Source organism: Erinaceus europaeus, chromosome 3 (assembly GCF_950295315.1).
Source record: "Erinaceus europaeus chromosome 3, mEriEur2.1, whole genome shotgun sequence".
NCBI lineage: Eukaryota > Metazoa > Chordata > Mammalia > Eulipotyphla > Erinaceidae > Erinaceus > Erinaceus europaeus.
The window spans coordinates 184,820,532-184,834,585 of record NC_080164.1 but is presented as its reverse complement, the minus strand read 5'-3'; the positions used below and the strand labels follow the sequence as shown (position 1 = coordinate 184,834,585).

Here is a 14,054-nt window from a genome sequence, read left to right as displayed (position 1 = left end):
GTGTGCATGTTCCTGCACAGCTGTCCGCCGACTCCTACTCCTGATCCTGCTGGGGGTCTCTCCATCCGTGTGCATGTTCCTGCACAGCTGTCCGCCGACTCCCACTCCTGATCCTGCTGGGGGTCTCTCCATCTGTGTGCATGTTCCTGCACAGCTGTCCGCCGACTCCTACTCCTGATCCTGCTGGGGGTCTCTCCATCCGTGTGCATGTTCCTGCACAGCTGTCCGCCGACCCCCACTCCTGATCCTGCTGGGGGTCTCTCCATCCGTGTGCATGTTCCTGCACAGCTGTCCGCCGACTCCTACTCCGGCCACCTTTCCTCTGCCGCTGGCTGCTCTGGCTGTGTCCTGGAGCCCACGTGCTACACCCAGGACATTCCCGATTCCATCACTTTCTTATCAGAACTGGGTTTCTTAGGGGTCTGGTCCAAGCTCTGCAGTGGGGGTCTCCGGTCTGCCAGGTGGGCAGCTCCCCAACGGTCTCTTGGCTCTTCTCCTAGCAGTCTCCAACTCCTTCCGTGGCCCCAGGCCTGTCCTCTCGGCTGGAGTTCTGCCTGCGTGTTGGGGGCCCTGGCACCTCGAGGCCTGGTGTCCTGTGGCCTCTCAGGCGTCTACCCAGTGCTTGGGGCAGTGTGGAGCCTCGCACACATGTGACAGGCCGGGATGAAGCCGGTCGCGCATGGGGGCATGCTGGCGAGACATGGACCAGCGAGGAGACCGGCGTGTTAGTGGAGCAGGGCTCAGGGAGAGGCTGGAGGCACCGGGGCTGCTTCCTGGAAGAGGCAGGCTCCTGGAGGCCTGGGGAGCGGCTTCGAGGGATGAAGGGCTCAGGCCCCAGGTGGCAGCCATCCTGGCTGTGGTGTCCCTGCTGCCACTGCGGGGCAGGGGGCAGCCACTCCTCAGTGGGAGGCTCAGGGGAAGTGGCCCCTCAGGGCACTGTCCCACGGCCCCTCCCCCAGGGCAGGCAAAGCTGAGTGGAGACAATGCAACAGTGTCCACAGGACTCCGGGAGTCCCCGTCATCCTGAGGCCCTCGGCAGGATGCAGCCCCTCACCATAGGCTGTCAGGAGGGCAGAGAGGTCGGGGAGGGAGCCAGTCACCAGCACCCTCTCCCTGTTGGGTGGAGACTCACCGCTTCCTTACAGAGGGTCCTTTTCCTCTCAGGGAACAGAGTGGCCTCCCCTGAAAGGGGCCTGACTAGGGACGACTGGTCACCAACCCAGGGGCCTCGGCCTGCCCAGCCTCGCTCAATGGCTGGAGAGGCGGCACCGTGGACAGCGCCTGAGCCCTGAGGGTGGTGGAGCAGGATGCTAGGACCGGACCGCTAGCTGCCTCTGAGTCAGGAGACCAGGAAGTAGACGAGGAGGGTGGGAAGAGAGGGAGGAGGGTAGGCAGAGGAGGGGCTCTTTCCCGGGAGATGGAGAGGCTGCCTTAGAAGGTGCGTATAAATAATAGACAAGACTGCTGTGTGGGCGAGGGTCCCCTGGGTGCCTGGGCCCTGAAAGTGAGGTGAATGGAGACTCTGAGCCCGCTGCGTCTGCCCCTAGCGCCCGGGTGCCCTGGGCATGAGCGGGTGCCACAGGGCGGCCTACCTGCGCCGTACACCGCCGAGTAAACCACCTTCTTGGTCTGCTCTCTGTCCAGGTGTGTCACGTGCTCTGCGGAGATGTCCTTCCTGCGGTGTTGGTGGGGGAGTGTCAGGCCAGTCTGCAGAGGCAGACCAAATCCAGGCCCACCTGCCAGGGCCTGTGTACGGGAGGCCTCGCCAGCCGGTCTGGGCTCCACCTCCCCAGAGGCAGCTGGCCCAGTCTGGGGCAAACTCACTGCTCCTCCCATGGACGCCAACCTGTGCCTGTGCCTGCTGAGAAAGGAGACACCCCACAGCCCTGCCCACCCTCCATGGGCTCCCTGGGTGCTGTGCCTGGTGCTGAGAGAGGAGAGACCCCACAGCCCTGCACACCCTCCATGGGCTCCCTGGGTGCTGTGCATGGTGCTGAGAGAGGAGAGACCCCACAGCCCTGCACACCCTCCATGGGCTCCCTGGGTGCTGTGCATGGTGCTGAGAGAGGAGAGACCCCACAGCCCTGCACACCCTCCATGGGCTCCCTGGGTGCTGTGCAGGGTGCTGAGAGAGGAGACACCCCACAGCCCTGCCCACCCTCCATGGGCTCCCTGGGTGCTGTGCCTGGTGCTGAGAGAGGAGACACCCCACAGCCCTGCCCACCCTCCATGGGCTCCCTGGGTGCTGTGCATGGTGCTGAGAGAGGAGAGACCCCACAGCCCTGCACACCCTCCATGGGCTCCCTGGGTGCTGTACAGGGTGCTGAGAGAGGAGAGACCCCACAGCCCTGCCCACCCTCCATGGGCTCCCTGGGTGCTGTGCAGGGTGCTGAGAGAGGAGACACCCCACAGCCCTGCCCACCCTCCATGGGCTCCCTGGGTGCTGTGCCTGGTGCTGAGAGAGGAGACACCCCACAGCCCTGCCCACCCTCCATGGGCTCCCTGGGTGCTGTGCAGGGTGCTGAGAGAGGAGACACCCCACAGCCCTACCCACCCTCCATGGGCTCCCTGGGTGCTGTGCCTGGTGCTGAGAGAGGAGAGACCCCACAGCCCTGCCCACCCTCCATGGGCTCCCTGGGTGCTGTGCAGGTTGCTGAGAGAGGACACACCCCACAGCCCTGCCCACCCTCCATGGGCTCCCTGGGTGCTGTGCAGGGTGCTGAGAGAGGAGAGACCCCACAGCCCTGCCCACCCTCCATGGGCTCCCTGGGTGCTGTGCCTGGTGCAGAGAGAGGAGAGACCCCACAGCACTGCCCACCCTCCATGGGCTCCCTGGGTGCTGTGCCTGGTGCAGAGAGAGGAGAGACCCCACAGCCCTGCTCCCCTCCATGGGGCCCCCTGCAAGGTGTGTGCTCTCCCGGGACCTGTTTCTTGTCCCCCGCCTTTCCCTCTGTGTGATGGCTGTAAACATCTGGTCTGGAGTTGTGAGAAGGCCACCAGCATTCTGACTTGGCTGGTGTCTTGGGTGGGGGCCAGACCCCAGGGGTCCTGCCTTAGTGTCCATTGTCACGTGTGACATCTGTTTTCGAGGTCTGTCACACCCCCACCGTCTGCTGTTGAGCGACCGCCCCCTTGCTTCCTTCTCTGAGACTCGGTATTGTTAGCAGCTGTATTGAGATAAGAAGCAAAAAGGCAAAGCCACCCACGCTCAGAGCTCGGAACATGTGTGTCAACTCCTGTTATCACGGCCCACTCCCTGTCCCCTGATCTGGGACATCCCAGAGGAGGTGGAGGACAGGGCTGATGTGTCTGGCACCAACACAAATTCTATGAAGCATTTTTGGGGCTCCCTGGGCCACGCCACACGAAGTCCCCATGGTTGGTGGAGGCAGCAGCTTCTCCCCAGACTGAGGAGATGCCCCAAGGAGGTGCAGCACAGGCAGGGCCACACAGCTGGGCATAGAAAGCTCCAGGCACAGCAGACACGACAAGACTAGCCCCTGCTCCTGGGGCAAGATGGGGAGGACTTGGAAATTCAGACCAAAACGGCGTGAGTCAGAGACGGGCAGCTGTGCCCCACTAGCTGAGCTAAGGAGAAAGCAGAGGGTGCCGGCTCAGGTGAAGCACACGGGCCAGTGTCTCTGGACACCTGGGCTAATACGAGTAAAGGGCAGAAGTGAAAACTGAGTTTGCAGCTTGAAAGTAGGGAAGAAATAAATGAAAATGAGTAAGAAGCCAGCAGAGCAGCCCGGGCCCCATGGCCGAGCTATCTCAGGCCCCTGGCAGACGGAGCTTGGGCACCAGCTGGGGCTCAGAGCTGGGGCGTGGGCCGTGCCCCAGGGCCCCTGGCTCTGCTCGCTGACCTGCACTGATGGCTCTGCTCACACAGCCCAGTGTCCTGCAGGGGCTGCAGAGCTCCCCCTCTTCCTGTGACCCCCAGGAGGCCGTGAGGTGTGCAGGGGAATGTGTGGGAACATTCCAGAAAGAGCCTCTTGGCCCCTCTGTGTCCTCCCCTCAAGTGACGGGGCCTATGAAGGGCTCAGTGCTCACACTTCTCTGGAGGTGCTTGGGCCCGGAGCCTTGTGGCTTGGAGGCCCCGCATGGCTGTGTCCCCTCAGTTTCTGTGACCAAGGGAGGAAGCCAAGCTGATGGGAGATGACGGCCTCGGGCGTGAACCCGCTGTCCGCAGCTCTGGTCACTGAGTTGCAGCCGGGCAGAGGGCACATGGGGACAGCCTAAAGGGGCTGTGGCCAGAGAGCTGAGGAGAAGCAGAGACGGCCCGGCAGAGGGATAAGCTGGGGGCTTGACTTCAAGCTGCATCTCCAAGTGACCAGCCCCCTGAGCCCCCCACCCCCGGGGTCTCCAGGATGAATGCAGAGAAGCAGGCAGCCCCTGATGCAGAGCGGCCTGTGGGGGGCTTCTGGCCAGAATCTGGAGCCCAAACAGCCTGGCATCCCACACCCCTGCCGGCTCACGCCCACTGTTGCACACACGGTGGTGTGCAAGGACTGTCCAAGCCTCATCTCCACCTGCAGGGGGAGCTTCACAGACGGTGGAGCAGTGCTGAGGGTGTCTCTCTCCTTTCTCCCCCCAGGGTTCTCGCTGGAGCTGGGTGCCTGCACCATGAATACACTGCTCCTGGAGGCCATTTCCCCATTTTAATAGCTAGGACTGAAAGAAATTGAGAGAGGCAGGGGACATAGAGAGGGAGAGAGACAGAGACACCTGCAGCCCTGCTGCAGCACTTGTGAAGCGTCTCCCTGCAGGTGGGGAGTCGGGGGCTTGAAGCCAGATCCTCGCACTTAGTCCTGTGTGCACTTAACCAGTGCGCCACTGGGGAGTCGGGGCTTGAAGCCAGATCCTCGCGCTTAGTCCTGTGTGCACCTAACCAGTGCGCCACTGGGGAGTCGGGGGCTTGAAGCCAGATCCTCGCACTTAGTCCTGTGTGCACCTAACCAGTGCGCCACTGGGGAGTCGGGGCTTGAAGCCAGATCCTCGCGCTTAGTCCTGTGTGCACTTAACCAGTGCGCCACTGGGGAGTCGGGGCTTGAAGCCAGATCCTCGCACTTAGTCCTGTGTGCACTTAACCAGTGCGCCACTGGGGAGTCGGGGCTTGAAGCCAGATCCTCGCACTTAGTCCTGTGTGCACTTAACCAGTGCGCCACTGGGGAGTCGGGGCTTGAAGCCAGATCCTCGCACTTAGTCCTGTGTGCACCTAACCAGTGCGCCACTGGGGAGTCGGGGGCTTGAAGCCAGATCCTCGCACTTAGTCCTGTGTGCACCTAACCAGTGCGCCACTGGGGAGTCGGGGGCTTGAAGCCAGATCCTCGCACTTAGTCCTGTGTGCACCTAACCAGTGCGCCACTGGGGAGTCGGGGGCTTGAAGCCAGATCCTCGCACTTAGTCCTGTGTGCACCTAACCAGTGCGCCACTGGGGAGTCGGGGGCTTGAAGCCAGATTCTCGCACTTAGTCCTGTGTACACCTAACCAGTGTGCCACTGGGGAGTCGGGGGCTTGAAGCCAGATCCTCGCACTTAGTCCTGTGTGCACTTAACCAGTGCGCCACTGGGGAGTCGGGGCTTGAAGCCAGATCCTCGCACTTAGTCCTGTGTGCACCTAACCAGTGCGCCACTGGGGAGTCGGGGCTTGAAGCCAGATCCTCGCACTTAGTCCTGTGTGCACCTAACCAGTGCGCCAGATCCTCGCACTTAGTCCTGTGTGCACCTAACCAGTGCGCCACTGGGGAGTGGGGGCTTGAAGCCAGATCCTCGTGCTTAGTCCTGTGTGCACTTAACCAGTGCGCCACTGGGGAGTCGGGGCTTGAAGCCAGATCCTCGCACTTAGTCCTGTGTGCACTTAACCAGTGCGCCACTGGGGAGTCGGGGGCTTAAAGCCAGATCCTCGCACTTAGTCCTGTGTGCACCTAACCAGTGCGCCACTGGGGAGTCAGGGCTTGAAGCCAGATCCTCGCACTTAGTCCTGTGTGCACCTAACCAGTGCGCCACTGGGTAGTCGGGGCTTGAAGCCAGATCCTCGCGCTTAGTCCTGTGTGCACCTAACCAGTGCGCCACTGGGTAGTCGGGGCTTGAAGCCAGATCCTCGCACTTAGTCCTGTGTGCACCTAACCAGTGCGCCACTGGGGAGTCGGGGCTTGAAGCCAGATCCTCGCACTTAGTCCTGTGTGCACCTAACCAGTGCGCCACTGGGGAGTCGGGGGCTTGAAGCCAGATCCTCGCACTTAGTCCTGTGTGCACCTAACCAGTGCGCCACTGGGGAGTCGGGGGCTTGAAGCCAGATCCTCGCGCTTAGTCCTGTGTGCACCTAACTAGTGCGCCACTGCTCAGCCCCATCTTCCTCTCTATCTCCTCCTTTCCTCTCAATTTCTCTGTTTCTATTCAAAACAAATAAAATGCTTTTAAAAAATGCCCACTTCTTGTAGTTCTGGGGGGAACTGCAGGTGCCAAGCAACCTTTGCAAGAGAGCACCTGGAAGAGAGGGTGCGGCCTCCTTGGGGCGAGAGTGCTGAGGACAGTGGCTATGGAGGGATCCCTGGACAGCAGCTCCAGGACTGCTCACAGCGACATTCCTGAGGCCCGTGCCACAGGTCCCGGAGAAACAGCAGTGGTCTGTGGCGTCTTCCTTGGCCTCTCTGGTGACTGGGGAGCCTAGGGGACCCCTTGATGCAGAGTGGCTGTGTCCGCTGTGTTCTGCTGGGCCAGGCTGGGCCAGGGCCCCACTCAGGGTCTTGCTTTCAGAGATCCAGTCCTGCCGTCAGAGTCTAGATGTCTTCCAAAGTCTCTCTCGGCACACACAACCAACATGTTGGGAATCAGGGTTCTTCCGGGAGGCCTTACTCTTTGAGAACACTCCTCAGTGCCTCAGGACACCACACTGGGTCTCCTGTCTGCCGCAGCATTTCAAGCAACGAGGCGTTTACATGAAACAAACACCCTCCAGGGCGTTTGCTCTCGCTGTGTTTTCAGCATGAGCTATTCTGGTCCTCTGTTTGGAACAGAAAAATCATTTCCACAGCAACTAATTATAGTATATGTCACAAGTGTTAGGCTACTCCTGCTGGAGGGGAGCTAGAAGCAGCCCCCATGCAAATATTAAAGTTCCTTGTTTCAGAAATTCTCCTGAGAATCGGTCACGCGGGCCAGATGCAGGCAGACACACCTCCGTGTCCCTTATGGCTGTCTGCAGGCAAGCTCACACCGTTTCTGGAAGCCAGGTGAGCATGTTTGTCAGGTCTGTTTCTGCCTTTTCAGCTCCATGGTCCCGTGTCTGCCCTTTGCTGACACCGTGCTGTTGATCACTCAGGCCGTGACCCCGTGGGCATCTTCATGAAGGCTGATGCTCAGGCAGTGACCCCATGGGCATCTTCATGAGGCTGACGCTCAGGCAGTGACCCCGTGGGCATCTTCATGAGGCTGATGTTCAGGCAGTGACCCCGAGGGCATCTTCATGAGGCTGACGCTCAGGCAGTGACCCTTGGGCATCTTCATGAGATTGATACTCATGCAGTGACCCCGTGGGCATCTTCATGAAAGCTGACGCTCAGGCAGTGACCCCGTGGGCATCTTCGTGGAGCTGACACTCAGGCAGTGACCCCGAGGGCATCTTCATGAGGCTGACACTCAGGCAGTGACCCCGAGGGCATCTTCATGAGGCTGACACTCAGGCAGTGACCTGAGGGCATCTTCATGAGGCTGACGCTCAGGCAGTGACCCCGTGGGCATCTTCATGAAAGCTGACGCTCAGGCAGTGACCCCATGGGCATCTTCATGAAAGCTGACGCTCAGACAGTGACCCCGTGGGCATCTTCATGAGGCTGACACTCAGGCAGTGACCCCGAGGGCATCTTCATGAGGCTGACACTCAGGCAGTGACCCCGAGGGCATCTTCATGAGGCTGACACTCAGGCAGTGACCCCGAGGGCATCTTCATGAGGCTGACGCTCAGGCAGTGACCCCGAGGGCATCTTCATGAAGGCTGACGCTCAGGCAGTGACCCCGTGGGCATCTTCATGAGGCTGACGCTCAGGCAGTGACCCCGTGGGCATCTTCATGAGGCTGATGCTCAGGCAGTGACCCCGAGGGCATCTTCATGAAAGCTGACGCTCAGGCAGTGACCCCAAGGACATCTTCATGAGGCTGACGCTCAGACAGTGACCCCGTGGGCATCTTCATGAGGCTGACGCTCAGGCAGTGACCCCGAGGGCATCTTCATGAGGCTGACGCTCAGGCAGTGACCCCGAGGGCATCTTCATGAGGCTGACACTCAGGCAGTGACCCTGAGGGCATCTTCGTGAAGGCTGCTTCCACTTTCCCAGGGTCTTTGTCTCCACACGAACATGGGCATGCATCTGCTGTGTCTGCAGCCGCTTCCGTGGGTTCTAGAAGAGTATCCACAGTGCTCGCACAGTCGCCGGGTGAGCCCGCAGTCCCAGTCCGTGCTACACAACAGGTTTCTCTCCACTCATCTCACCCTGGTTTCTTTTTCTGATATTTTCTTTTTTAAATATTTATTTATTTATTCCCTTTTGTTGCCCTTGTTGTTTTATTGTTGTTGTTATTGATGTCGTCGTTGTTGGATAGGACAGAGAGAAATGGAGAGAGGAAGGGAAGACAGAGACGGGGAGAGAAAGACAGACACCTGCAGACCTGCTTTACCGCCTGGGAAGCGACTCCCCTGCTGGTGGGGAGCCGGGGCTCAAACCGGGATCCTTACGCCGGTCCTTGTGCTTTGCGCCATGTGCACTTAACCCGCTGCACTACTGCCTGACTCCCATCTTTTCTTTTCTGTATTGGATAGAGACAGAGAGAAATTGAGGCGAGGAGGAGGTAGAAAGGGTGAGAGACAGAGAGACACCTGCAGTCCTGCTTCACCACTTGTGCAGCTTTTCCCCTGAAGGTGGGGACCAGGGGCTTGAACCTGTGTCCTTGTGCTCAAACCTGTGTTGTGCTATAATAATAAAACAACAATGGCAACAAAAGGGAATAAATACATTAAAAATTTTTTATTGTTGCTGTAGTTATTGTTGTTATTATTGATGTCGTCATTGTTGGATAGGACAGAGAGACATGGAGAGAGGAGGGGAAGACAGAGAGGGGGAGAGAAAGACACCTGCAGACCTGCTTCACCGCCTGTGAATCGACTCCTCTGCAGGTGGGGAGACAGGGGCTCAAACCGGGATCATTATGCTGGTTCTTGGGCTTCACACCATGAGCACTTAACCAGCTGTGCTACTGCCCGACTCCCTAATTTTTTTTTTAAAGTAAAAACTCTGCAACCAGGGTAACAAAAGGAAATAAATATTAAAATTTTTTTTTTAAAAAGTAAATACTCTGGGGTGGGGGGAGGTCCTGGACCATGAGAGAAAGACAACTACACTGAGACTCTTTCCATACAGCTAGTCACTAATTCAGTTTAGCTAGTCATGTTTTGTTTGTTTGTTTGTTTGTTTGTTTCCAGGGTTATCGCTGGGGCTTGGTGTCTGCACTATGAATCCACTGTTCCTGGAGGCCATATATTCCCATTTTGTTGCCCTTGCTGTTGTCATTATTATTGTTATTGTGGGGAACCGGGGGCTCGAACCTGGGTCCTCGCACGCTGTAACATGTACACTCAATCAGGTGCGCCACCGCCTGGCCCCAAAGCGGTACTGCTTCAGATTTCTATTCCTGCATAGCTGTTGAGATTCACGTGTACTGATGTGTCTTGCGACCATATGAATCGAACTTATTAGTTCCAGGTGTTAAACTTTAAAAATTTTTGTGGTGCCAGTGAATGAACCAGGGATCTCACACATGCAGACCATCACTGGTCCACCTCCCTGGCCCAAGTTTTAGTCAGTACTTTGAGAGAGAGAGAGAGAGAGACAGAGGGTGAGAGAGAGAAAGAACAGACACCACAGTACTGACGCAGTGTCCATGGGCCTCTCCCTGATGCTCCCATGTGGTGTCTGACAGAACCCAGCTGTGGAGTCACTGAAGCTCTCTCTCTCCATTGCTTTTCAGCGCCAATCTCACTACTTCCCAACCCTGCTTTTGGTATTTTCTCCTTTGTGCTGGCTTGGGCTTCTGCTGTCCACCTTTCTCAAGTTTCTTGAGAGAGAAACTTGGATTATTTATTTATCGCAATCTTTTCTCTTCTTTGTTAGCTTTTAAAGTTGGATGTTTGGGGAGGAGGAAGTAGCATAGTGGCTCTGCAAAGAGACTCTCATGCCTGAGGCTTCAGAGTCCCAGGCTCAATCCATGGTACCACCATGAACCAGAGCTGAGCAGGGTGCTGGTAAAACAAAACAAAACAAACACAACAGTGGGAGTCGGGCGGTAGTGCAGCGGGTTAAGTGCACGTGGCACAAGTGCAAGGACCGGCGGGGCGTAAGGATCCTGGTTCCCTCGGCTCCCCACCTGCAGGGGAGTCGCTTCACAGGCGGTGAAGCAGGTCTGCGAGTGTCTGTCTCTCTCTCCCCCTCTGTCTTCCCCTCCTCTCTCCATTTCTCTCTGTCTTATCCAACAACGACAACATAAATAACAACAACAACAATAACTACAACAACAATAAAAAAAAGACAACAAGGGCAACAAAAGGGAAAAGCAAACAGAACACACACAGCCAGTGTGCTTCCCTCTGGCACTGCTTCCACTGTGCCCTTGCACCTGTGCTCAGACAAACTGCTCTGCTGTAGCACTTGGTTAGCTCTGAGGCTCTGACAAAGCCTGAAGATGTAAGCACAGTCCCCAAGGTTCGACGTCAGTTCCAGAGGGGACTTTCTAAGGTCCGTCAAAGCACCAAGATGGCGACTTATCTCAGGAGTGAGCCACTAAGCCAAACACTCCTACTACCCAAGTGGGAGCTTCCTCCAGGACTTTCTCTAACTCTGAGAGCTGCCACCACACCTCCTTGCACCTTACAATTCCACACTATCTGCTGTTCCCAGTGGAGGGAGGGACACCCAGGGAAGGACAGAGTGTGGGAGGGAGACTGTGAGAAAGGCCTGAGGGCACTGTGCTGGGGACAGAGAAGGAGGGATGGAGCTGGTGGTGAGCACAAGGGAAGACACGTCAGCAGCAGTGACCAGGGGAAGGCCAGCCCAAGTCACAAGGAGACGTCCTCCAGGCTCACAGAGTGACCAGGGGAAGGCCAGGTTCAATGCCCGGCACCACCATCAGCCAGAGTTGAGTTGGGCTCTGGTTAAAAAAAAAGCACCTCTCCCAATTTCAAGAAGAATGAATGTTGCAGCAGCCTGGAGGGTAGACCTAGACCTCCTCACCTGCCTCCTATTACACTTCCCTCACTCACTCCAAAGCTCACCTCATCAAAGCAAGGACGCAAAAGCTGAGTAAGGGCAAGAGACTGGCAGACTTGAATGATGACTCTTTAGTCACTATCAGGCCACCCCATCATCTGGGGCCCTAGTCAGGGAGTCCTGAGATTCCCACATAGACGCGATGAGCCTAGATCTCGAATAGACCCCTCTCTCCATTATCACTGGTCATCTCCATCAGGAACAACATAAGGGAACCCTCTGTGGGCCCCCACAGGACCTTGCCCTCAATGTGGATCAACAACAGTAGAGAATGTTCCATCCTCTGAAGGGGGGAGTTGGATAATAAACTCTATGTTATACCTGAGGAAGATGGGTCTGATACTGGGGCAGCTTGGAACGTTCCTACTCATGATCACAGACTGTGAGCTCAGATCTACAGGGATGCAGAGGTCACACAGGCTCCTATGCTGAATATGGGCCCCAGATCACATCAAATCGATGGGGTTTACAGTCAACAATATTTATACTCCTTCCCATATTTGGGAGCTACTCTCTTCCCTGATCCAGCTTTTGGTCCTTTTTCCAGCCATGACATCATCTCCCCAGACAATAACCTGGGCCCACCTGCATATCAGCTGTCAGGCTCAGGCAACAACTAATAAAGTCGTAGGTCCTTTGGAACAGACCTGAAATAGATCTCTAGCTATTTCCAAAACGCAGACCCCAAATCTTCATCTGCTTATCCCAGCCTTTAGGTTCATGATTAGTCAACAATTTGTATGGCTTTATCTGGGAGCGGCAAGGTGGGGCAGGAAGGTGGCGGCTGCCTGAGGCTTAGGGAAGGGCTCTGACCAAGGGGTGGGGAGCACCCTGTGTGGGGTACCGGCCACTGGGACCAGTGGACAGCAGCACGAGGGAGAGGAGCCGCATGCTGAGGACAGCGGCCAGTGGCGGCCTGTCGGGCCTCAGGAGGGAGTCCGCCCTGGAGGGCGGGAGCAGGCTCCACTGGGGGACCCGGTGCTCACTGGGTGTTTGTTATTTCTAGTATGTTTCTAGAGGCAAGGAGCTACCAGTTCTTTCGTGACTAGGAAATTCTTGACGTCCTGCTTCTAGTTCTCTTTTCAAGATGATTATCTACTAGAGAAAACTATCATTGCGTATGAAACAGTCTTGGAATACCTCTAGGCTTTTAGGATGTGTGATGGCACTGGTGCCGATCTGACAGTATTGTGAGCTCATGTGTCTTACCACTGTGCAGCCAGGGTTGAAAATACATCGTCTCTCTCAGATCCCTGGAATAACTTCAGCAGCTCTGGATCCCCAGATAGGTGTGCGAGAATACGCAGTTCAATCTGTGAAAAGTCTGTGGGGGGGGGGGGTGCTGTGTTAGGTCAGGATGTCTCTCAAAGTCTGTGGGGGGTGGTGTGTTAGGTCAGGACGTCTCTCAAAGTCTGTGGGGGGTGCTGTGTTAGGTCAGGATGTCTCTCAAAGTCTGTCAGGAGGTGCTGTGTTAGGTCAGGACGCCTCTCAAAGTCTGTGGGGGGTGTTGTGTTAGGTCAGGACGCCTCTCAAAGTCTGTCAGGAGGTGCTGTGTTAGGTCAGGACATCTCTTAAAGTCTGTGGGGGGTGCTGTGTTAGGTCAGGACGCCTCTCAAAGTCTGTGGGGGGTGCTGTGTTAGGTCAGGACGTCTCTCAAAGTCTGTGGGGGGGTGCTGTGTTAGGTCAGGACGTCTCTCAAAGTCTGTGGGGGGTGCTGTGTTAGGTCAGGACATCTCTCAAAGTCTGTCAGGGGGTGCTGTGTTAGATCAGGACGTCTCTCAAAGTCTGTGGGAGGTGCTGTGTTAGGTCAGGATGTCTCTCAAAGTCTGTCAGGGGGTGCTGTGTTAGGTCAGGACATCTCTCAAAGTCTGTCAGGAGGTGCTGTGCTAGGTCAGGACGTCTCTCAAAGTCTGTGGGGGTGCTGTGTTAGGTCAGGACGTCTCTCAAAGTCTGTGGGAGGTGCTGTGTTAGGTCAGGACGCCTCTCAAAGTCTGTGGGGGGTGTTGTGTTAGGTCAGGACATCTCTCAAAGTCTGTGGGGGGTGCTGTGTTAGGTCAGGACATCTCTCAAAGTCTGTGGGGGGTGCTGTGTTAGGTCAGGACATCTCTCAAAGTCTGTGGGGGGTGCTGTGTTAGGTCAGGACGCCTCTCAAAGTCTGTGGGGGGGTGCTGTGTTAGGTCAGGACGTCTCTCAAAGTCTGTGAGGGGTGCCGTGTTAGGTCAGGATGCCTCTCAAAGTCTGTGGGGGATGCTGTGTTAGGTCAGGACGTCTCTCAAAGTCTGTGAGGGGTGCCGTGTTAGGTCAGGATGCCTCTCAAAGTCTGTGGGCGGGGGGTGCTGTGTTAGGTCAGGATGCCTCTCAAGTCTGTCAGGAGGTGCTGTGTTAGGTCAGGACATCTCTCAAAGTCTGTGGGGGGTGCTGTGTTAGGTCAGGACGTCTCTCAAAGTCTGTCAGGAGGTGCTGCCTTATTCAGATGGACAACACTGTCTCTCATTGCTGCTTGCCTAGTGACCCTAGCTCTGCATGACTGAGGTCAGCACCCCGCTGGCCACTGCATCTGAATGCAGAGATCTCTTCTGCCTTCTGAGAGGTAGCTCTCACACCAGGGTGGACTGCCCCATCCCCCCACTCTGCCCACCGGAATTTCATAAAGGACCCACTGTGTGCTGGGTTGAGAATGAACAGGACACACAGCTGTTCCTCCCTGCTGTGGCTGTTTTAGGAGGGAGACACACCGAGC

General features: G+C 56.9%; 1 protein-coding gene across 10 annotated transcripts in view; it reads right to left on the bottom strand.

Annotated features, from left to right (window-relative positions):
• POLN (DNA polymerase nu) overlaps nt 1–14,054 on the bottom strand; it is an 86,495-nt gene that overhangs the window by 11,026 nt on the left and 61,415 nt on the right. For all 10 annotated transcript variants that reach the window (XR_009549058.1, XR_009549057.1, XR_009549059.1 and 7 more), the window contains 2 exons: nt 12,524–12,638; nt 1,593–1,675 (listed from right to left, as the gene is read on the bottom strand). Coding sequence is in view for 7 of the 10 variants with exons in the window: in XM_060188353.1 (XP_060044336.1) it covers nt 1,593–1,675; nt 12,524–12,638 (198 nt within the window). In the remaining 3 variants the exon portion in view is untranslated. The remainder of the gene's footprint in view (nt 1–1,592; nt 1,676–12,523; nt 12,639–14,054) is intronic.